This window comes from Merops nubicus, unplaced genomic scaffold (assembly GCF_000691845.1).
Source record: "Merops nubicus isolate BGI_N331 unplaced genomic scaffold, ASM69184v1 scaffold7606, whole genome shotgun sequence".
NCBI lineage: Eukaryota > Metazoa > Chordata > Aves > Coraciiformes > Meropidae > Merops > Merops nubicus.
In genome coordinates this window covers 80,548-105,864 of record NW_008614295.1, presented here as the reverse complement: position 1 = coordinate 105,864, position 25,317 = coordinate 80,548, and the positions used below count along the sequence as shown (strand labels likewise).

Genomic DNA, 25,317 nt, shown 5'->3' with positions numbered 1-25,317 from the left:
AGGAATGCCCTGTTGGTCTGTCTTAAAATATTTTTAATAGTGCTGGGAGAAGGACCTATCTATGCACCCTTTCAGTCAGTATTTAGAACTTCTCTGCCATCAATACAATGTGAAATATTTATGTTCTCCAGTAGTTATTTAGGTCAGAAAATATCAGTATGGTGAACTCTCTTCAGTCCAAACTCTTCTTTCTTCAAGGAGTTCACTTCCAAAAAGATGGATGGAAAGAAATCTTTCAAAGCAAAACTCAGTATTTGTTTAGTATTAGACTAATTTAGGGTATATGAAGAAAGTGTTGTACTTGTTGCTTTGACATTTTTCTTCTGCATGAGTTTAGCTATAACAGAAGCCATGCAACATAAGGGTTTTGTTACTAGGCAGATGTTATTAAGTAGACTAAAACAATTGGAGTTTTCTTCTAATTTTATTTTTCTGTATCTGTGAAGAAACATTTAGAAAATCTTACTATAATTTCCAGCCCTACACTGATTTAATAAAGGCTTCAAATGGTTGAGCATTATTTAACTAGCCAATATAGTGAAGCTGAGGAAGAAAACAAGGTGCCTAAAGAGAGAGAGGGTATATGACTAAGAGGAACGATCTTATTTGGACTGGAAAGTTAGCTAGAGCATGTGATTATTCTGCAAGGACTCTGCAATTTATCTACCTGTGAGGAAATGTTACTCTGTGAGGCGTGTGCCCCGGGAAGTGAATAATAATAGTAATCTCCAGTTTATTCTGTCTCATAGCATGTGTTCTGAGGATGCAGTACCTGATTTTACAGCATCTGCAGACATAAACTTGAAGTTTTTACAGTTAACTCTTAAGCTGTAGAGCAGATGGGGGGAAGATGACATGTAATTTAATGCCTACTTATGCACCTTTTACTGTAAACACTAGATTCGTTCTTTACGATGTTAGTTTAATTAAGGAATTCACTGGATTCTGTATGTTATCTACTTATTAAGATTTCACCAGTGCCTTTATTGTTTACTCTTTTTATGGTCATTGGCAATAATCTTGTTGTGCAGAAGGGAAAAAGACGTAATCAGAGGAGTCAGTTTTATAAGCGCAATACGTGTCCATTTTTAGATCTATCTCTAGCATGCCTATTTTTTTTCAAAGTACACAAAACATTAGAACTGTTAACTTCTTTAACTTTTTGAACTATAGAATATCTATAGCTTTCTCAAATAAGAATGCTTAATATATAAGGATAATCTTGATTATTTTTCTCTCTCTTCTGAACTAGCCTCTTATTCCTAGAAGTCCTACAAGCAGTGTTGCTACACCATCCAGCACTATCAGCACACCTACAAAAAGAGACAGCTCTGCTCTTCAGGATCTCTACATACCCCCACCTCCAACAGAACCCTATGTTCCAAGGTAAAAAAAGATATTTTTGTGGACAATTCAATGTAAAAAAACTATTTGTAAAGTAACTGGCCGTTTTGTTCATACCTGTTTATCAGTCTGCCCTGTGGGATTAAGCTGCTAATACTTCATTTTGCAGGTGAACTGGTTATTAAGGGTAGATAAACTGAATTAGGCCCACAGTGATCTGAATTAGTGTCTTGTATGCAAATCAGTATCCTGTCTGATAGCAGCCTTTAGAAGAGAAGGTTCAGTGCCAGGTTCAGTGCCCTGTTTTCTCAAATATGGGGTTATCTACTGTCTGTAACAATCTCATACTATTTCAAAAGGGCAAAAATTATCTGAAACTCTGGATCTATAGCTAGGAAAAGAGTTTGTATCTGTTCCCTTGCCTGGTAGCCATGACGCAACAAGGGAAACTGAGCTAAAAGCAAGAAATGTTCAACTTCAACAGCAGTTTTGTTCTGCCCCATAGTGTTGTGTTTTTTTGTGGGTGTTTTTTGTTTGGTTTGGTGTTTTGGTTTTGTTTTGTGTTTTTTTTTTTGGTTGGTTGGTTGGTTGTTTTTTTTAATAGTATTAGAATAAATTGCAGGATTACATTTTAGTCTGGCTACTGTGCTAGATTCTGCACTGACCATCCTGTTCCCGGTAAATATATCTGAGGTCATCCATCACCTAGAACAGGCATTTTCATCTCTTCAGGTCTATGGGCTTGCTGAGTCAGAAAAGAGCAAATCCTCCTTGTAGGATCATCACCCTACCCTCACAAAACCTCAAAGGACTCAGTATAATCCAATAATGTACACAAACATTTCTTTCCTAAACTTCTGAGAGAATTGTGGCCTATGAATAGTAAGGAAGTAATTACCCAGAGGTCTAGGAATATATTTAAGAGGAATCAGTATTTTTAATGCTTCTATATTGTCAGACACAGACTATTATATGTCCAGTCAATGTATTTTCAAATTATTGCTTGCTCTTCTTTTAGTTAACTGCCTTGGAAGGGTTGTAAGGGCAGTGTGTCCTTTCTTGTCCCTGAGTTTTTTGCACCTGAGTTTTTTGTAGATTTTCTTATCAGTAACTCTTCTGGCCAATTAATACGATGTATGACCCGATCCTAACAAAGATTTGCTGGGGGTTATCCAAGAGTGAGGTATATGGCAAATTAAATTGCCTAGTGGGGAGGAGAAGTGGTGAGTCTATGATAAATTCTTACTTTTTGGATATATGAAAAACCTTCCAGGGCAAAAGAGTGACTTGCCACTTCATGATTTAGATATGACACAAGCCTTTTGTGAAGCCATGAACTCAGTCCTGTGTTCCTTCTTCATCCCTGCCTCATGTGTTACCTGGCTTGGGTTTTATTTCTTGGGGGAAAAAAAGAAGCCACTTTATTTCAAATGTGACACATATAATACAGTTGAACTTTCTCACACAATTACTCCAGTAGCTGTCTTAAAGTGACAAACAGAATACATAGTCTAGTTCACTCATTTTTTCTCTTCTAATTAAATAAAAACGTTGTCAGTCATGAGGCTTGAATTGTTCATGGGGATTGGATGTGTCTCTTATCTCTCTGAAAACAGTATTTTGTTATGTCTATGTAAATATTTTAAGGATATTGTTTCAGAAAATGCACAGAAAAAATCAAGTTTTAATTCTAACCCATTAAAATAAAAAAATGAAAAAAGAAACCCCAACCAAGACATAGTCTTAGATTTCTCTGTGAATGCAGTAGATATATGGTAAAGATCTGAAACTGAAGCTGTGCTGTCTTAGAAGTGCTACTAATCATGTTTACTACCACAAAAATACTTTTATTTGGTAAGAAATTCTTCCTCTTTTTTGAAGTATTTTAAGTGAATATTTGCTGCTCAGCAGTGTTTCACTTCTCTAGAAATCAAGATCTTCAAAATGCATTTTGATTATTTATTAATAATGTTTCTTAAATCATTATGGTAATGCAGTAGTTCAGACCAATTCTGATTGCATTTCATAATACATATTACTACAAGCTGTAATATTACAGAGAGATTAAGCTATGTGCATCTGATTTTTCTTTTCTTTTTTTTTTTTATCACCTTAATCCTAATGGACTATACTTGATTTCACAAACTTATCACATAGTATGCAGTGTTTCTGAATAATCTGTTTTGGCATTTCGTCAGCTTTTTTATTTTTAATTTATCATGAACTATATTTAAGCATGTCTTCATTTCAAGTATTATCTAACAGTTCAGCATCTGTTGCTCTGTTTGTTGTTGCTGTTCCGGGGGGGGGGGGGGGAATAAAAAAAAAACAAAACAACCAACCAACCAACCCCTCCTTTTGTTACTAGGATAGAGCAAAAGACTAGATATTTTGATGGAAAATGTAAAACTCTGAAGCTCTGCTAACTGGGTGAGGATAGCCACCCACAGTACAGCTGCTGACATAGCCACACACGGATGGCATGAGAAAGAGGAATCATCACTTTCTGTGTGCCACTTAGTGGTGGTCGTAAATAAATGCCTGCCCAAATTTGTTGAATACCTTTGGAGCTGAGAACTGAAGCCCTCATCTCTGGAGGACTATGGCAAAGGGTATTTGCCTGGTGCCTCTTCAATTCTCTCTCCGTGTTCACAAGGATCCTCCAGTTCAGGCCGCCCTCCATAAGGCAGAGGCTTCCTTGTGCCAGCCCCTGATGGTAGCTGCAAGCACTGATTAGCATCTGGCTGGTTTGTGTCAGTGTCTGTGTCATCTGCCAGGAGCCCCCAGCACTGTCACCACAGCTGCCAGCCCCCTCGCTGAGCCAGCACCATCCCTGCTGCGGGAGTGCAGCCGGGCAGAGCCAGGGTGGTGCTCAGCAGGGGCTTGCGGTGCTGCGCCCTCACGGCCGAGGCAGGACGGCCCTTGCTCCTCCCCCGGGGCTGCCTCGATCCTACAGGGAGGCTTTGTTTTATCCTCAGGTGGAGTCTCAGGGTGCCATGGGAAGGATGGGTTAGCGGGCTGACCAGCTTGGAACTCACAATGCGGTCCAAAGAGGCAGAAGCACTGCAACGAGGTGTGCATCAGGGCCCCAGCATCTTTCTTGGGTGCCTCCCATGCATTTTGCTGCCCAGAAATTAGTCTGATTAGGTCTTTTGCAGCCATCTCCAGGCAAAGTCTCACCAGCAGGTTTCCTGAGCTCTGCTTCATCTAGTACAAGGAGAGGGCTCCTACTCCAGGCTCAGCTTGCTCTGGTGTGATGCCTTTGAGTTGTTTGCGTTTTCAAAGAGTGGGACAGGGGCGTGGGGAAGGAACAAGCAGTCATCACCCTGGTGATCTGTACCCACCTTGCAAAGTGAGTGCCTTGCAATTCATTGCTGTGCTGGGATAGCAGTTCATGATGAGGTGCTACACACCTTATTTGGTACTGCATGGATGCATCCATACAACTTATACACCTGAACTGATTGTGCAAAACTATATCAAATGTCTGTAAGCCTTAGCTGCCTGGTTCTTCTTGCTCTGAGGTTAGTTTGCAAGGAACTAGATTGAAATTGTCCATGTCTGCCATATACTCACGTCTTAAAACTATCTGATGTATTTTAAAATGCAAGTATAAAGATGTAAGGTCAACATTATTTCTCTGCCCTACAGCACAACATGATGGGTAGATTCCAAAAAATAAGAAAAAAAGAGTAGCTGCGTGTCAGCTTACACAGGCTGTAAGAAAACTGAATAAGCTGAAGAATAAGATGTATGATTTAAGTGGCACATACATATGCATATGTGATGTGTGATCCTGATGTTTCCTGCTTCTATGAAACACTGTCATATTCCCATGTTTATTGAAATATTCACAAGAAAAAAACAAAACAAAACAAAAACAAACAAACAAACAAAGAAAAAAAAAACGATGCCTTATCACAATATATTAAAACCCTCTTTTGTTTGCTAAAGGGATGAAAAGGGGAATCTCCCCTGTGATGACATTGGCAGACATATAGTGGGCAAGCCAGTTCATACAGGATCCGAGTCGCCAAACTCATTTCTTGACCAGGAATATCGGAAACGCTTTAATGTGGTTGAAGAAGATGCAGTTTTATACTGCTATGAATATGAGAAAGGAAGAACAAGTGGTCCTGGAAGGAGAGAGAGCACACCAACATACGGTATGGCATTGATCTAATAAGGATAATCACTATTTTTTTATTTTAGGATTTTCATGCATCTGCTTTTGCTTTTAAGCATGAAAATATTTTTGCTGGCCATTGATTTTGCTAAGAATTCTGTGCTACTTTAGTCCTCTACCACCCTAAGACCTTATTCTGTGCAAGAAAATAATTAATTACTGTGATACGTAGGGCAATTTGAGTTTCATATTGAAGATTTTTCTAAATATAAATCCTATAATTTTGTTATTAGCTTAATTTTCTAGATTATGTTTCAGTATCCTTTTGTTAAAACAAACAAAAAAAAACAAACCCAGAGTGCCAGAAGACCACATATTTTTACAAAAGGTACAGGATGGAATTTTTCTTCCAGTGTAAGAGGAAGACTTGCATAGGTTTAGGAATTCAGTGTTAGAAAAATTTACCCAGGTATAATACCTTTAAAGATCAAAACCACTTCAGATTTACCAAGAGATGACGTGCTGCGTTCATGCTGCACTGCTTTCTTAAACTATTCTGTTTTTTCTTACTCCCGGAAATGAAGTATGAGTGATGATAGTATGCTAGATGTAATATATATGTTCCTCTTTATTTGAGGTTATCTGTTGTTTAAGGAAGAGTTTTACATGTAAACACAAGTGTATTCATGTTACTTCATGATCTTCGATTTTAACTTATTTAGGGTGAGAACTCAGAAAACATTTCTGGTGTGAGTTTTGCTCCTCACACCTCTGTGCATGAGGTTATTTTCTCTTTGACTCTGTTGGAACTCTTCCTTTAGCTAGCATTGTTGCAGCTTTGAACAGAGGGAATTGGTTTTCTGTTGCCAAGTATAAAATTGTGTAGGCATAAAATAGTTAGTATGCAGAAGAAAACTAAGAGGAAATCTTGTGTTTAAAAAAGATACTTTGACTACCATGGTATTAGCTGAGCAAACACTTGAATATTTTTTTCACCCTACTTAAACTGAGCACAAGCTGTATGTTGGAGTTGTTATAGTAATCCTGACATCATATGCCTTTGGGAAGGTAGAATTAACTTTGAGAAGAAGATATTAACTTATGAAGAAGCATAGATTTAGTACATCATGCAGCCAAGCTTCAGAATCACCTGGGAACTTTAATATAAATTGAGCTTGAGCTGTATCTTCAGGACCTGAAGCAACGAGTTTGTACAACATTAAAGGACGCATTTTTATAAGATGCACCCTTTCTACACAACTACACAATTTGGCTGCAAAATCCTATGTATCCTTTTGATTTCAAAGTGTTTTCAGATGTAACCATACCGTAGTGTATAACTTAACTGCCAAGTTCTTGAAGTGGATGTATCAGTGTTTTTATTTCAGTATTTCAACTATTACAGTTGGTTGATGCAGTCAGTTCCATTGCCAGAGATGTACTCTTTGTTCCAGAGGTTAAATTTTAATACTTGTGGTCTAGAGTGAAGAAGAACACATTTCTTCTTCAAGGACTGTTGAATTCATTACTTTGTTACAGGATAGCTTCTTTAGCCTTTTTTTCTGTTAGCAGAAAGGGTTATAAATACATGGATCAAAGACTGCACTGAAATCAGTCATTATTTAACACATTTGCTTTCACATTTGATCTCACTTCATTTTTAATGAATTCACAGCATCGAGTCCATTTTTATTTAAGTGTATTTTCTAAAAATATTATCATTTCAGCATTAAATTCTGAAGTTTCTCACATGGCACTTGTTAGCATAAGATTTGTGGCTAGGTACGACCTTGAGATTTCACAGAAATATGGAAAATAACAGTAACACTCTTCTGGCTTATGGTGATCCATTAAAGAAGGTCAGAGTTCTGAGTCCTAGAGAAACAGTTGTTTTCAACAGATACTCATCATTAATTATGTGGAGGTGTTATTTTTTTTAAAAAAAAGTATTTCTCAGCCCTTCGTCATGAAAGGTTAGTAGGGCCATTGGTAATTTCTGTATTGGAATCTTTTGACATTTTTTGACAATGTTAACAGAGATATTTTTCTTTCATGCTCTTACTGGCTTCCTGCTGTTGTAGAATTGTTGCTAATTGGCCTCAGAAAGCTTCTGCTCACATCCCAAGGAAGAAATTTTCCTGACTGTAGTCACCAGGGAAAACAGGTTTAGGGAATTCATGGAGGTTAACAAGAAGGAGATTAACAGAGGTAGCAGGCAAATGAAACTTGAGTTTAAGGAAAAAAACAGGTTCAGTCATTGCAGTTGTACTGCCAGATAAAAAACATGCACTTTGAACAGCTCGAGATTTTGTAAAAAATTTGTTATGGTTATAGCTTTTGAATCAGAGTTCACGTGATTTTGTAGCTTTTGTATCTTTCTAAGTTTGTGGGTCCTTTCAATAAGGTACTGTGAGTTCAGCCTTACAAAGAAGAGAAAGTTGTATTTCTAGGAAAAGTAACTGTTGAAAGTTATTGCTGATCAAGTGAACATGAGCTGGACACATCCCAATTCAGGAAATTATTTATTAACTGTGTGCTCTAAGGCTCACCTGGCTTCAATTGGACTTAAGTATGTGTCCATAAATAGTAAAACAAATTATAAATAAAACGTTAAATATATATGTTGTATTTCCTGAGCAATGATGTGTTGATGACCCGATTCTCTGGTTTGTACAGATCATACATATTTTTGTCAATTTTTTAAAAGACAATACAACCTTTTACTATTATGCTGCCTGCATGGTATTGGTGCATTTCCCATGGACACCATATCCAATAGTTAGATAGACATGTTTCTATATTTGTTTTCATTATAAACACATCCTTCTTTTTCAATGTGTCGTGGATTTAACCTCAAAATTACGGAGTAAGGCTGATCACCATTATGTAGGAGTTTTCTACTGAAATAATTAAGAATTATTCTGAATTTTTTACTTTAAGCTCTGCTACTTTAAAAAAAAAAATATTTTCCACTTTCTGATTTTGTGACCAGTAGATAGATTCAAAAAAGAGTGAGGGCTGACCTTTTGAAAACATTTTGTTTTCAGTCTGCCAGATATTGTGCCATATGCTACGTTACTCTGTTTTGTTTCAATATACTGTTTAACTAAAAAACTTCAGACCACTTTAGCTAACCCCACTAAGTCACATAGTACACTTTCACTGAGTTTCCAACTATATTTTTGGAACCCTGACGCAGAAATAGTTCACAGCGTTTTAAAAAATCATTTTAGCAGCTTCCAAATCAAAATGTAAAAGATTGAATAGTCTTTAGCTTTTCTGTCCCTTGCTGTCTGAAATCCAAGTGAATTTACCAATAGTAATGTACTTTGCTGTCTATGGATGAAATGCTACAAAACAAATTAGAGGTAAAGGTTTTTGCTTCTTAGTCACAGATGGATCTTCTAAGATCACCAGCAAAGATGCTATTTGTGAAGGTGCTTAGTGATGTGGGCATGTTTCTGGTACCAGCAATTCACATATGCTTTAAAACAGTTCTCTCCAGGTGTGTGCTGGGGGCTTCTAGAATAATAAATAGATACTGTTCATTGAAAACTAAAGTAATTTGAATGCGTTTGTCAATCTCGTACATCAGTCCACTGATGATTTTGTAGGGCACTGGATTTATTTTTTAAACTTAAAAACAATGATTAACTACTTAGCTGCTTCTTGTCTGTTAAAGAAAACAGAACTACCTTAACCTCTTGTTCAGAGGCGATGCTGGATCCTCTTTCCCAATCAACCCTGTACAACAGCAGCTTAGCACATAATTTGTTCTTTCTTCTAAAGAATGTTAGTTTAATGCTGCTTTATAGTGCATGATCTCAATTTTTTCCTCTGTTTCCAGGGAAACTAAGGCCTATTTCTATGCCAGTAGAATATAACTGGGTGGGGGATTATGAAGACCCCAATAAAATAAAAAGAGATAGTAGGAGAGGTAAGTGATCTGAACACGAATCTTGTACAAGGCATTATGGGTTTTATTATGCTTTAAGCTATATATTTCAACCTCATTTTGCTGCTTGCTTAGATATATATTTTTGTGAACCTGTTTTGGGTTCTTTCATTGCATATATTTAATTGCTTGCAGAGCCTCTGCTAAGATTGAGGAAATTGCTCAGCAAGGCAAAAGAAAATCATGACTTCAGAGCCCTACAATTTGACTTAAATTTATACTGGCATTTCATTGATTCATGTATTATCCAATTCATTTTGAAACTGGCCTTAATTTTATAATGCTACAGGAAAAATTTATGATTATTACTGATAAATATTGTTATGCTTACATGAGAATTATGTATTACATTTCTATGTGTTCATGAGTTCTTCATGGATGGAAAAGGTTCCAGAGTAGTATGAGATTCACCTCAAAATCATTGAGAATAAGTTCTTCAAAATTCTGGTTTGGGACGCTCAGATATGTAACTTCATATACGAAATTATAACCTCTGAGATGGCTGTTATCGCCCAGGAACAAGATGTTACAGTAGTAATAGAGATTTTCATAAAAATATTAACTAAATATTAAGTACAGATCAAAAAAGAAAACACTGTTATGAATTTATAGGAAAAGAATACGAGACAAGTCAAGAAGTATTCTTATGCTGCTGCATACATTCTTGCTCATGCTGCGTGTCTGTGCAGTTTTGATCTCTTAATCTCTTAAGAAAAATACAGTAGAATTGAAGCAGGTTTAGGAGACAATAAAAATGATCAGATGTTTTGAGTGACTACCAATCTGGGGTCAATTTAGTGGGCTGAGCATCATCCTTTTTTGGAGAACTTAGGCAGTTCATAATAAAGGTTTATAAAATCCCATATGGAATGAAGTAAGGAAATAGGCTTGTCACTGTTTTTTTCCAAAATGAGACCCAAGAGACACCAAAACTCCTGTCAAGTGCTGGTTAAAAAGTGAAAGAACTGGCTTCTTACGCAGCTTACGTTTAGACTAAGGAACCTCTTGCCACAGGAGGTTGTAGATGAGAATTCACATTAATACAATAAAAGACCAGACAAGTTATGAAGGACAAATCTGCTGAGGTTTCCATTGCTTCTGGCTCAGGATGTCCCTCAGCTACAAGCTGGTAGCTAGATGCTGGAAGAGTAGTTGATGATACAGTGAACGATCTTGAATGTTCAAAGCAAATTAATTTTGAATGTATGGCACAACAGTAACTTTTATTCATTAGGATCTTGTTTTAAAAAAGAGGTTGCAGATAAAATTATAAATGTATCATTAGACATTTTTTAAAAACTTCAAGACAAAATTTATTGATGTGGGGCTTCTTTTGTATTCAGTTCCTCTTCTTGTCAAAAACACCAGGAAACTGCAAGGTTCATGAATTTTCCCTATGAAAAGATTGCTTTCTTATTATATCCAGACCAAAGAAGCAAGTGGTCTTTGGTTAATGAAATAGTCTTGAAGAGTTAAAACTGGCAGTAGATCTCAGCAAGAACATTATATATTTTGGAATCAGCATTAACATACATACAACAATTCACAATGGTGTTTTATTTTTTTCACAGAAAATTCATTGCTTCGCTATATGAGCAATGAGAAAATAGGTCAAGAAGACTACATGTTTCAAAGGAATAGCAAAAAGGATACTGGGAAAAAGTCCAAAAAGAAGGGAGACAAGAGCAGTAGTCCAAGTCATTATTCACTTTTGCCTAGTTTACAAATGGACTCATTGAGACAAGAAGTCATGGGCACACCTGGACCAGAAACTGCTTTGTACCACGTGAGTAAAATTAACATAAACAGGAATTGCTGCTCTGTGCTTGTGATGAGAGACTGTCTTGTTTTTATAGTGGTGTTGAATCCTTTTTTCAGCTGATGCTGTTTCACTGATTCCTATTCTTTGGACAATAGCTAGATCTCAGAGAAATATTTTAGATTGCATGATTTTGCTGTTACAAATGTGGGTTGGGCACTCGTGTTTATTTCCTTTAACTAGAAGATGTCATGTCTGAAATAGTGTGTGGTATCTCTGGCTTGACTTATTTGCTGCTGATGGCAAGGGAAGAAGTAACAGTTTTCAGATTGGTTAGAAGCCTTCTTTCCAGCATCTATGTCACTGCAGTATGCTGTCTTGTCAGACAACTCCTTTACTACAGGTACTTGAAAGGCTTGATAATGTCAGAAAAACTTGTGGGAGGCATTCGTTTTTCTTCTGAGGTAGGGGGAGCCTTAATGCATGTAACTCTTTTTAAGATATTGCACTACATTTCTCAGGTAAATGTGATGGAGGGGATTCTGCTGAATAGGATGTAAAAGGAAAGTTGCAGTAACATGCTAGGTTTTAAATATGTCAAGATAGAGTTAAAGAGCCAAATTTATTTTAGGTATGATGTCATGTTCACCCTGTAAAAGTAAAAGATGTCATTGGAGAGGAATATACACACAGTAACTGTACAGCAAAACAATAGAAATAACTGAAAGTAATTTCAGATACTTACAAAGAGTATGTCCTTTAGATTGCCAGTGTCTAAGGGAGATGGCAGTGTGGGCTTGTCAGGAAGTCTGCTGTGAAAAACTGGCAGGTGGAGCATCACTGAACCTTTAAGAGACAAATAACTTGTCCTGTTGTAAAGCATCACTACGCATTGATGGCATTATAATTGGTGTAGATTAATTTAAACTAATGGACCTTTTCCTTTTACACCATCTGAGTGCTTGGTCCACTGACTTCTAAAACTCCTTAGTGTGCTGCAGTGTAGAGGTGAATCTGAGAAATTTCAGAGATGCCATTTAAAAGTAAGCGCTCAAAGTACGCTTCAATTAAATCAGGTCCCCAGATTCAAGAGCTGCTATTCCCTTTCTTTTTAATTTGTAGTAACTTAGGTATGGTGATAAACTTTTTTTTTTTTTTACATTATTATTTCCAACTTCAGTTCTATGTCTTTCTGCAGTTTGGAAATCTGATAGTAGGGATATTTCCATTTGCAAAGACAGACTGATAGATAGTGTTTCCCTAATACATGAAGCCAAGGGGAGTGCAAGTGTCCCCAAACGGTCCTCTTTGTAATGTCTGCAGTCATCCCTAGAAGAAATCTAATCAGTGCAAGAGCCCTTGAAATCAAATATTTACAGAACAAAATAGAAAAATTATTTGTGTAATGGTCGACTTTGCACTCTGTAGAGAATAGCGTGCAACACTTTTCTGCAACACTTCCCATATACGAGAAAATAGTCATCTCTCAGTAACATTTCTTTGTTAGTATACATTAAATTCCTGACAGTGCAGTGAGAAAAACTTTTTTTAAAATTATTATTTTAAGGTGCCATCTTAGGTTTTCCTTGATTTCCTCTATTACCCATTAGGTCTAGTTTCCAAATTGTGTACAAAAATAATTTATGTATACAGGAACTGGAAGATTCTTCAAAATCCTGGTGTGGCATTTAATGAGCAACAGCAAACTTAGAATTGACAACCAGTCAATGTATGTACCAATCCACAAAGCTCCTGAACTGCTAACACCACAAATTCCACCCTTGTCTGCTGATCCTTTTTGTGAATCATTACCATTAAAGGATGTATCTCCATAATGCCATTAAATCTTCAATATCTGTTTAGAAGTTTAGTGGGAGCTTATTTATATAAACAAGTAGAAGTTATTTGTTCAGAATACAAATCAGTATTGATCTGCTAACTGACTTAGAAGCAAAATGCACAAAATAAACAGAAACAGGAAGCTTGAGCCATTGATTTCTCCCAGGAAAAAAGAAAAGGATCCCTTGACAAAGCATTTTCATCCCTCTGCAGCTGAGTATTGCTGTTCCCATCACTGGAAGCCACCTGGCTGCCACAGTGCAATACTCTACACTTCCCTTTCTGTGGTGATAGCACCCAAGCATACTGGGTTTATGAAACACTAATCTAGGTTGCAGACGGGGCTATGTGTCTTTGGCACATAACAGAGCCAGAGGTTTTGTAATAAATTGGACAGAACTATTCTTAAAATCTTAAATACTGCAGTGAGCAGATAATGGACAGGGCAATACAGATAAAACACAAGGAACTAATATCTGACTGCAGTACAATTTTATTAATCTATAGATAATAAATAGGACAATGAAAACATACTTCATATTCAGATTGCATCTTAAATATCACTAAAAAGTGGCTGTCCTATTAGAAAATATTTTTTATAAGCATCAGCTACCTAGTTTTCACAAAGACTTTAGATTATCTGTAAATGAGAGCCTCTGGATTAGCATGAGTTTAGTGCAGAGAAATGGTGGCAACTCCAAAATCAATACTAATAGTGATGAAAGACACTGGGGATTTTGATTTGAGGTTTTGTTTGGTCTTGGTTTGTTGTTTTTTGTTTGTTTGTTTTTTGTTTTGTTTTGTTTTGTTTTTTAAGAAGTCAGTGTTTTTATCATACTAGAATATCAGATGAAGAAGGAATGCTGTGACTCTCTGCTCTGCGTGCCACAAGCCAGTGGAGTTTCCTGAAGTGCAGCTCGTACCAGGTGGCTGTAGTTGAACTCGTAGTGCCTCAGTTGTTTGAATTGGGTCCTAATACTACCAGAGAATACTCCACTAGGCTTGCTAAGTAGTCCCAATCCCTGATTGCTCTTCTTGTTAAAAGTTTGAGCTCAGCCTGTTTCCCTGGCTTCAGTGTCCAAACTTAATTATAAATGCACCTTTATCCTCTAGGTTTAAATGTTGTTTGTTACAAAACTTTATCTCCCAATACAGAAATGTACAGGTTATAATCAAATCACTTTGTAGCCATGTTTTGCTTAAGAGAAATAGAATGAGCATCCTGGATTTGTCATCAGACAGCGTATTTTCATATCTTTTCATCATTCTCATTATTCTTTCCACTCCTCCTAAAGTATCCTAAGCATCCTGCCTAAAGTATGTATGCCAGAACAGGATATACATTTCCAGGAGCTGGATAGAGAGGTAATATATTCCTGTTCACTAGCTCTCTATTTAAATATTTAAAAGACTGTTTACCCATTTTAACAGTAGGCTTGGAATAGGAATATTTCCAAGTTCATTGCTTGGTTCTTGCTTTATTTTTTTCTGTAATTTCATTTTTCTGTCATGATCTGCAAGACTGGTATTCCCAATCTAATAGCCTATGTCTTTCATTCTTTGTTCTTAAATAGATAACATTGTGTATTGTTGACCATGTTGAAACATGCAACTTCTTGGGTACACTTGCCAAATAATCCGTGCTTCTGAAGAAACTCTAAGTATGAAATACCAGAAAATAAGGGCTCTGGCCCCTCAAATTGGGCCCTCATAATGACCAGATTCATAACACGTAGTATTGAAGCTCCAAGAGCCTGAGATCAGCTATGCAATGGAAATACCAAACCTCTTATTTTGAAATTGTTTTTTTAGTATGCATACTCTGATTTAAAAAAAAATAAAATAAAATTCACACATTTAATTTCATTATGTTTTCTTTCTATATCTATTTTCTGTTCCCTTTTTTTCTGAATTCCCTGGGATAGAAATGGTGCTGCTCACTTAAGGTCTCATGTCACTCACTGGTCTTTGATTCTGTATTTTACCTTTATTCAGTGATGATTTCATTCTTTTTTGAGCCCATTGATAGAAATAATAAATAATTTTGAACTAAGAATGCATTACACTAGTTAATAATTAATTGTTCTTCAGATTCCAGGGCTCTTTGCTTTTGCATTTTGCAGCCATTGATGTATGCAGGTTGATTATCTTTTTACTGTGAAAATTTTCTGCAGAAAAGCAGATTTTACAATTATGCTGACTTTAACTCCTTGTTTCTACTGCTTTTATACATGGCTCCATAGAAAACAAAATTCTTTTCTTGAAAACCATACACTGATGAATTAAATTACCACAACATAAATGGTACCATTTTTTCCTGTAAACAAAGTGGATGGTGTTAAAAAATGGCCATGGTAATTCCGAAGTATGTGGTTGTTGTTTATTTGATAGAAGTTGTTTTGAAAAATGCCAGCAGATTTGAATTGTTGTATTCTGAAGTGGTCACAAGAATGTGTTGTCTATCATTTTCCTGACTATTAGTATATGGTATATATATAAAAATTTGCCTAAAATCACTAGGCTTAACAATGTTCTTTATATCATTGACCTGCCATTACAATCAAAAACTGTGTGATCAAGGGAGCATTTAAGTTTTGGCCTTGCAAAGTGAACAGCGTTCACTTGCATCCATTGAACATAATTGATGTGATAGCTGATGTAATAGGAAAAGAAAAACTAATTTGTGTTATGTCTGTGAAGTAATCAGCTATTGTATCCACTTACAATATTTTTTTTAATCCTCTCATACAAGGTCTCATCACCACTTTGCTTTGTTTTACTTCCTATCCCAGAAACTGTTTCCAGTGTATGTTGATTTCTAGCCAAGTTGTTCTTGCATTCTATTTTTCTTCCTCAGTGTTGCAAAAGAAATGCCAACACAGTGATAATGTTTTTATTAAGTCAAGGCAAACTGTTCAAGCTGTTGCTAATCTAGTGTGCAAGCAGGTGTTCAGTGTGATCTATTACTATAGATACAAGACGGTGCAGTTGAAATTGTCTTGAACCTTTGGGGCACAGGAGATGAAAGCTCTGACACATGATTATAGTCTTTTAAGTTCATTATATTATTCTGTATAGGAATTTCCTTGGTAGACCATGCTTTGTTTTCATTGCAGGAAAATAATGTGGTTATTTAGGAGGGAGATGGTGCCATGAGTCAAAAGAAGTTCCACATCAGGTTAATAATAATCTACTTCTGTCTGGATCAATAGAATTTACCCCTAGTCTAGAAACAGCTTTACTATGGAAGAAAAGGCTGCAGCCTGTTGTATATAGTAGGGAGTTATATAACAAAGAGTAACTTTTATTGCTAACTGTTTCCAAACCAATAAACTTGCATTATTGACCTTGTTCTTTTTTTCCTTCCTGCCTCCCATCCCTTTGCTCCTCTAGTCTGTATTTAGCAATACATAATAATTTGCTTGTCATAGGAAAAGTGACAAAAAAGTAACAGCTTCTTGCTTTGCTGATATCCAGCCTATTTAAAATTGTTTAATTAATTACAGTAGTTTTCTTCATCATTTTAACTGTGTTTGAAAATAAGTTTAGTCACAAGACATACCATTTAAAGTTCATAAATCTGGAACTGTTCCAAAACTGGAACAGGTGGCTCAGGAACAGATGCAGGAAAGAGATGAAGAATTTGTTCCATAGGGATTTTGCCAAATATGCATGTGTCGATCCGTACACATGCACTATCTTTAATATTCCCGTTTTACTTTAAATAATGGAGGAATAAAACTAAAGCCATCAGTTGGAAGGGGTTTGCTGCAATTTCAATTAAGTTAGTGAACCTTTGGCCAACATGTTGTTTTCCTCTTTAGCAATGTGTAACTATCCATGTGGTTGGAATGCAGGTCAGTGGCTCTTAACTCACATAATTAATTTCAGGACTTGCTGCAATGAGCATCTATGGAAAGACAAGCACTCTCCTTTTTGCTTTACTAGTGGGGACACTGAGGCAATGATGATGAGGGATATGGTCAAGGTTTCGATTTCTGTTGTCTCTCTCTCTGCCATGCCTCATAAGGTTGCTATTCTGGTTCAGCTCAGTCAGTTTGCTCAACACAGCTGGTGGGTCTGCATCAGTCTGGGCATGCAAAGTTCAAGTGGTTGCAACAGTGATCTTATTGAACATATTGTAAGTGAAGAAGGTTTCCTTATGGACCTACTGCAAAACTCAGGTCTTAGCTGATAAGATAAATTGGAAAGGAGACAGTAGGAAAATAACTTTTCTACGTAAATGGTGTATATGTCCAGATATTTCTTGCCTTTCTCCCCTGCAGAGAAAAATACAGAAAAAAATGCTTTTTAAATGTGCAGTTCAAAGTTTATGTATTTTGGTGTTCTTAACACAGAAAAGAATTTACCAAAAGCTTATAATTTTAAAAAATTTAAAGTCTAACTGTACTTAAGTGGTTTATTTTCTCTTACTCCTCCTACTCCTCTCTGCAGAAAGGCTGAAAGGAAGGAAAAAGAGAAGGTACTTGAACATCAAGAACTGATATTTTTAATGACAATTCTTGAATTGAATATGCATGTATCTATTAAAACTTATAATTGTAGTACTCAGTCACTAGCATTTAAGAAAGTACAGCACATACAGATGTTAGTTTCCTTATGAACTTGTGCACAAGCTATCCATCAATTTGTTGCAAAAATCTTCTGAAGTGACATCTAATAAAGGCTACATACTGGAAAACTATTTACTGGAAAAAAAGAAAACAACCAAACCACCACTGAAAAACTAGCCATTTATTATAATTGTAAGCATTACAGCATTTAAAGAATTTTGGTTTATTTCATTTTTATTATCAATATTTATAATTAAAGAAAAATAAGTTTGTAACAGAAAAAAAAATAGAAAAACAATTGCACACGTTTTAAGTAGTTGTCTGAAATCCAGAATGTCATTGTACTACTAGAGCAGATGGAGGTGGTACATTTTCTTCTTCAAAATGTCTGAAGTCCAATGATGTCAGTATTTAAATGTCAAAGCTCCCTTTTCTTTTTTCTGCTTCCTGTTTTCACATTTTCTGTAGTTAGAATTGTAATTACTGTAGAATAAAAGTCTAGTAGTTGAGACCAAAGTGCAGTTTAACCTAAGCACATAGTGAAAAGTTTTTTGTGTATATCCCTAATTTTGGTTAACATTTGAATTAGTACTGCTTTTTTTCTATGGTCTTTCATCTCCATTTAAATATGTGTATTAAAGTAATACTAAAGCTTGCAGAATGATTACAGGCTTACAGGCATCAATCATCATCAAAGGGAATTTTAAACTCCTTCTTGAAAATGTACTTTTAAGAAATATTAAAAAATATACTTGTTTTAAATTTAAAAAGCATTGGTATTTTTATATCCCCAGCTGAGAAGCTGCACTGGATTTCAAACAACTGTCTAGAAATTAAATGAACATTGTAAAGAGTTTTTGAGTATTTGAGAATTGTGAAAAATTTTGGTGTTTTACCATAATAAGAAAGAATTAAATAACACATTTCTCTGCTCTTTTGTTGCACATTAGCCCTGTATGCTCTAAATATAATTGTGCATGCACTAGCTTCCACTGTAAAGATAAGAAAACACAAACCTCAAGTAGTACATACACTATTGAAATTTTACAAGTATCCATTTCTCTTGTGAGCTTCTTCTACTATAGTTCTGTTATGAAAGGTGTTTAGCTGTGAGAGGCAATTGCAAAGAACAACAATTGAAAAAATTTGGTAAGAGGAGGATGGGAAAGAGGAAGAAACATGACAGAAAATCTTTATCTAGTGCCTTCATGAGTCTGAAACACTGTCATGTCCCACAGTCACATTCATCCATTGGCCATAGGCAGCTTTGAATGCCTACATATTGGCACAGGTTTGGTTTCTTTCAGCTGGAGATGCTTGATGTATCTGATTCAGACAGAAAAGCAGCATCTCTTGTGCTCTCAAACTGCAATAGTTGTTCCAGCCCTTGGCTGGTTTCTTCATTTCAAAAAGAAACCATCTAAATTATTCTGTATGCATTCTTTCCTTTGAGTGCAGCATTTTATAACTGTAACAAGGGCAAAACAAGTAATAAAAACAGCAGTTATGTTATGTTGTTAAAATCAGTGTAGGAACTTCACCTAGGCCATAGGAGAACTCTGTGGCATATAATACAAAGGCTTGGCTGTAGTGACCATGAGATGGTGGAGTTCAGGATCAAATGAGGAAGGAGCAGGGCAATAAGCAGGATTGCAGCCCTGGACTTCAGGAGAGCTAACTTTGTCCTCTTTAAATACCTACCTGGAGGAGTCCCATGGGCTAGAACTCTAGAAGGTAGGACAGCACAAGAGAACTGTTTAACATTCAAGCACCTGTTCCTCCAGGCTCAAGATTGGTGCATTCCTTTGAGTAAAAAATCAAGTAGAGGAGGCAGGAGGCCTGCATGGATGAGCAAGGAGCTGCTGGAAAAACTCATATGGAATAAAGTTTATAGTATGTGGAAAAAGGGATTGGTCACTTGGGAGGAATACAGTAGCATTGCCATAGTGTATGTAGGGATGCAACAAGGAGGGCCAAAGTCCTCTTGCAAGAGGTGTCAAAGACAACAAGAAAGGCTCCTTCATGTACATCAGCAGCAAAAGGAAGCTCAGGGAAAATGTGGGCCCACTGTGGAATGAGTGGGAGCCCTGGTGACGGAGGATACAGAGTAGGCAGAGTTACCGAATGCCTTCTCTGCTTCAGCCTTTGCTGCTAAGGCCAGCCCTCAGGAATCCCAGTCCATGGAGGTAACAGAGAAAGTCTGGAGGAAGGAAGACTCTCCACTGGTTGATGAGGATTGGATTAGGAAACATTTGGGCAAACTGGACACTCACAAAGCCATGGGCCCAATGAGATCCACCCATGAACGCTGAAGTAGCTGGCTGATGTTGCTATGCTATTCTCCATCATTTTTGAAAGGTCATGGAGAGTGGGTGGGGTCCCCGAGGACTGGAGGAAAGCCAATGTCACTCCAGTCTTCAAAAAGGGCAAGAAGGAGGACCCAGGAAATTACAGCCCTGTCAGTCTCACCTCCATCCCTGGAAGAGTGATGGAACTTGCTCATTCTGGAGGTCATCTCCAAGCACATGGAAGAAAAGGTTATCAGGAATAGTCAGCATGGATTCAGTGAGGGGAAATCATATTTAACCAATCTGATAGCCTTCTGTGATGGTGTGAGTAGATTAGGGGAGAGCAGTGGATGTTGTCTATCTTGACTTCTGCAAGACATTTGATACTGTCTCCTAAGACATCCTCAAAGGTAAGCTCAGGGAGTGTGGGTTAGATGAATGGACAGTGAGTGGATTGAGAACTGGCTAAACAATAGAGCTGAGAGGGTTGTGGTCAGCAATGCAGAGTCCAGTTGGAGGCCTGCAGCTAGCAGTGTACCCCAGGGGTCAGTACTGGGTCCAGTCTTGTTCAGCATAGTCATAAGTGACCTGGATGAAGGGACAGAGTGTACTCCCAGCAAGTTTGCTGATGATAGAAAACTTGGAGGAGTGGCTGATATGCTGGAAGGCTGTGCTGCTATTCAGCGAGACTGGGACGGAGTGGAGAGTTGGATGGAGAGGAATCTAATGAAGTTGAATGAGGACAAGTTTAGAGTCCTGCATCTGGGGAGCCATAACCCCATGCACGAGTACAGATGAGGGGTTGACTTATTGGAAAGCAGCTCCAGGGAGAAGGACCCTGGAGCTCTGCTGGATAATAAGTTAACCCTGAGCCAGCAATGTACCTTTGTGGCCAAGAAGGCCAATGGTATCCTAGGGTGCATGAAGAAGAGTGTGACCAGGAGATTGAAGCAGGTTCTCCTCTCCCTCTACTCTGCCCTGGTAAGGCCACATCTGGAGTACTGTTGGTTCTGGGATCCCCAGTTCAAGAGAGATGGAGAACTACTGGAGAGAGTTCAACAGGAGGCTATGAGAATGCTTAAGGGACTGGAACATCTCTCTTATGAGGAAAGGCTGAGAGACCTAGATCTGTTTAGCCTGGAGAAGAGAAGACTGAAAGGGGATCTTATCAATGTTTATAAATATCTGAAGGGCCAGTATCAAATGGATGGGGCCAGTCTCTTTTCAGTGGTGCCCAGTGATAGGACAAGGGGCAATGGGCACAACATACAATACAGGAAGTTCCACTTAAACATGAGGAAAAACTTTACTGTGAGGGTGATGGAGCACTGGAAGAAGCTGCCCAAAGAGGTTGTGGAGTCTACTCCTCTAGAGACTTTCAAAACCCTCCTGGATACGTTTCTATGTAACCTGTCTTAGTTGAACTTGCTTTGGCAGAGGGTTGGACTAGATGTTCTCCAGGGGTCCTTTTCAACACCTACCATTCTGTGACTGGCAAAAGGGTGAAACAGTTAACCAATAAGCAGAATGTGCCTTACTCCTTAAGGTACTTGTGACGATTGGAAGTGATTGGGGTAGCCATAAGACTCTTGTGCTAAAAGGTAAATCTAGACACTCCATCTGGTCTGAAATAAAACTGCTACATTTCTGAGAGAAAATGCAAGAGAGAAACAGGATATAAATTCCTTGCTAATGGAAGATGGCATTGTATTATTTTTAGACTAGTGCAATCAACACAGCAGAATAGAAAGGCCTCCTGGGTCTAGTCTTCTGCTATTGCAGTTAATCACCTTCATTTAATCCTATTCAGATATGTATTAAAGTCCACATTCAAACATGGTATGAATTCCTGTTGCTAATGATGGGACCAGTAAAAGATGGCAAATTAGGTGAATGGATAGTCAGTTGTCATCATTCCAAGAAAAATGTTGAACAAAGGAAGAAAGAGAACAAAATTATAATTACCCTGCCAGCAAGAGAAAGGCATCACTCCTAATGAGTTTGCTACAGAAAAAAAAATCCAAATGCCTCAGAAACTGGCATAAAGTGCATAGGACAATAGGATAATTCAGGCTGGGAGGGACCTCAGGAGGTCTCTGTTCTGGTGTTTGGCTCAAAGGAGGGCCAGCTCAGCTCAGACAAGGCTTCTCAGGGCTTTGCCCAGTCGGTTGGAAACCTCCTGAGATAGAGACTGCATGAACTTACAGCCAACCTGCTGCTCTGCTTGACTGTCCTTATGGCAAAAAAGCTGGAAGTAAGCAATAGAACAGAGATTTCAGCAATAGCTGAGAGAATAGCAAGATTTAAGGCATAGTTTCTGTTAATCTATTGCTGTTTATCTGAAATTGTCTAGTGAAAGTGCCTCATTTGTTTTGCCAGGTCCAGACGCAGTCCTTTGAATTTGAGACTGAAAAGAGTAGATGTGCATATGCAGCTTTTATTCCTGGGTTCTAGTTAAGCATACATTTTGTGAAATAGTAATATATTTTTGTCTTCTCAGGAGGGAGTGCTAAATTCTTTTAATTATATGGAATAATATCTGAATTGTTCATGAGAAATATTATTCCTGCCACAGATGAGAGAATATGTTCACATCTGCATTGCTTCTCTTTAAAAGAACCAGTTAATACCATGAATTTTCTCTTATTGGGGAAGCAGTTGCCAAATTAAATTTGAAGGTATTGAATGCGGGAAATTTTACATCTATATATTATATATTTCTATGTACTATGCCATTTGTATTAAAATCCAGAGTTAACTATTGCAACAAAGCAGAATTCTCCAGAGATGACATAAGATTAGTTTATGGGCAATCATGAAGCACAATTGGAACCTTTTTGTGGAAAATTTTTATTTTAAAATGCTACCTGCTTATGTATCTGACCATGAGGGGAAAAATGACCCGTTATAAGTTTTTCCATGACAAAGCTGGGGAATTCTTTAAAAATGAGAAAGTTACTGTAAAGGTCATCTAGTCCAGCTCTGCCACTCTAGATTTATTCCTTACTGCATATGATATAATGCTCTGAAAGTGTAATTTTATATTGTCAAGAGATGTAGATCTATAGACTAATAAATCTTCCAGCTCAGAACATTTCCTAATTTCCTTTTTCATATCCTCATTCTGTACTTTTTCAGTTATCTATTTCAATTAATCATTCTTGGTTGTAACTAGCTTTTATTACCTGATAAAACACTTTTGCTGATGTAGGTATTTATGTTGTTTGTGCACCATTAAGCTACACTACCTGTAGCTGGTAAAATCACAATAGCACAACTGAGAATTTTTTTCTTTTTAATGTGGAATAAGTGATACAATCCCTCGTTTATTCCCCTTTGATAAAGAAGAGATTAAACACAGCATATTGTAGGATAGAAATGTGTGTCAGGTGTTGCACAGAGGAGACTCAGCTCGAGTTATCACTGCAGTGAGGTGGGGAGTGTCACATCTATGAGAACCTAGCTTTAGGTCTTGACTTCTGAGCTGGATTCTCTCTGTACTCCTTTCTGCACAAGGAAAAGGGAGATATCAGAGCTATGAAAGCAGTGAACCAAGGATGTTGGCTGGCATGTGTCATGAAATTTGACATTCTAAAAAACTTGTACTGAGTGCTGAAAATGTTGTTTGAATTAAGGGAGTGCAGATGCCCCTTTCAAAGTACCGTTTTATTGCAATGCTTTGACAAGCAGCACAATTGGTACTGAACAAGCTGTTATTTTTCCCAGGAGTGGTTGGGACTCCGCAGGAGTCTGCCCCATTCCTCTGCCCCGCTTACACAGTGGTGGCCCCTCGAGCCTGTGGCTGACAGGTAGTGTGGGAGATGGTATGGTTGCACCTGGGAGGGAATGGCTCTTTACAGCAGTGCAGCTCCTGAACAGAAGCTGGTTTATTCGGTGCTTCTGTTTGACTGGAAAGATGTGCTTGTTGCTTAGCGGCTCATCTCTGAGTCAGCCAACCCATGTCTGCTACTCTGCTGTGGAGGGGAAAAAAAATCATGTTTTTCATATAGGAATAACTGCTTTTTGTCCATCTCTCAACTATATCCCTTTGCTTTCACATTAACTCAAGTGGATAATATTTCTAACACTACAGAATTTGGACTTCAGAATGAAGTGTAAAACTGATTTTGTAAGCTGATTTGTACCTGTAAGATCACCATAGCCCTCACAGGATTAAAAAGACCTAATGTTATTTTTCCCACCTTCTGATAAGTGCTATTTCATCTTATGCTCAGAGGAATTTTTACTGAATTCCAGCAGGTAATGTGACTTTTATCCTGAAATGTTCTTCTGCCTTAATTCATAGATGCAATGGAAGTGTTTGGAATAAATTTTAACCATGTATAATGGCTGAGGTACAGATGCTCTGTCCCTCACTTCCCCATGGAAACCTCCCCTCTATTCAAGATTCTGTTACTTCCTATATTCAAGAGGTACCTGAATTCAGCCCTGTTATTTAACTATATCTGTAGCTATTGCTGCAAGCTATTCCTGGTGACATGGTGCAACAATAGAGAGACACAAAGCACCACATTTTAGAAATGCCGTTTTAGTCCTGAAAGGTACCAATGCTACAAAATCTCCTAGCCTTGGAAATTATTACAAGGACATGTCCTTAAGAGTAATTTAATCAGTAGCTAAGGCTTTCTCCTGATGAATGGTACTACTTAAAAGGAGAAAATTTGGGTTTGTATGTTTTGTCTTCTAGAGATGAGCAAGGAAAGCATTCTGGTGGCTATAATTTGTCTTGTGCATCTCCTTTCCCTAGACTGCCTGTGATTTCTTGTTTCTCCAAAGCCTTTGTAAACTCCTGAAGTGCAGGGGTTTAAACCTCCATCCCTGAATGAGGGTTGACATATGGATGATGCCCACAACCAGGCAGGAAAGACCCTCCTGACTGGTTTTCACCCAGGGTTTGGCCAGCCTTGCGTGGGAACCAATTAGGAGATCACCACCAGATGCCCCCACCTTCAGCATTAACATCAAGTGCCCTGCTTCCAAGTTAACAGCATAAAAGCTGACTCTCCATGCAGTGGTTTGAGTGGGAGTTTGCCTGTGTAGTGAGCATACTGTCCCTCCAGGACTTCCAGTTGCTGGATGCTCACCCCTCTCCCCCCCAAGCCTGCATTTAGGCAGAGCTCCCAGTGGGGGCAGGACATCAATACAGCTGGGAGCAGAGGAAGGAATAATGGCATCATTAGTTGGACTGGTTGCCTGGGTCCTCAGTCAGTTTGCTTCTGCCTGCAGTGCATCCAGCACTGTGAGTGAATTTATAAACCTTTTCATTCCTCCAGTGGTGGGCCACCTTGGATCCCTTGCATATGATTTAAGACCAGAGGGATGGATCTGGCTCATGTGTTGTCCATTCATGATAGTAGCATTCCTATTGGGATTGGTGATCAGCAACAGAACTCCCTAGCTCCTGAAAAGTA

At 37.8% G+C, this 25,317-nt stretch overlaps 1 protein-coding gene across 1 annotated transcript in view; it reads left to right on the top strand.

The window, feature by feature from the left end:
- The window catches only part of CNKSR2 (connector enhancer of kinase suppressor of Ras 2), a gene marked incomplete at its 5' end in the record, with an annotated part of 181,132 nt that overhangs the window by 89,122 nt on the left and 66,693 nt on the right, over nucleotides 1-25,317 (top strand). The window contains 4 exons of the mRNA XM_008942174.1: nucleotides 1,253-1,386; nucleotides 5,299-5,510; nucleotides 9,318-9,407; nucleotides 10,997-11,211. Of these exons, the coding sequence (XP_008940422.1) occupies nucleotides 1,253-1,386; nucleotides 5,299-5,510; nucleotides 9,318-9,407; nucleotides 10,997-11,211 (651 nt within the window). The remainder of the gene's footprint in view (nucleotides 1-1,252; nucleotides 1,387-5,298; nucleotides 5,511-9,317; nucleotides 9,408-10,996; nucleotides 11,212-25,317) is intronic.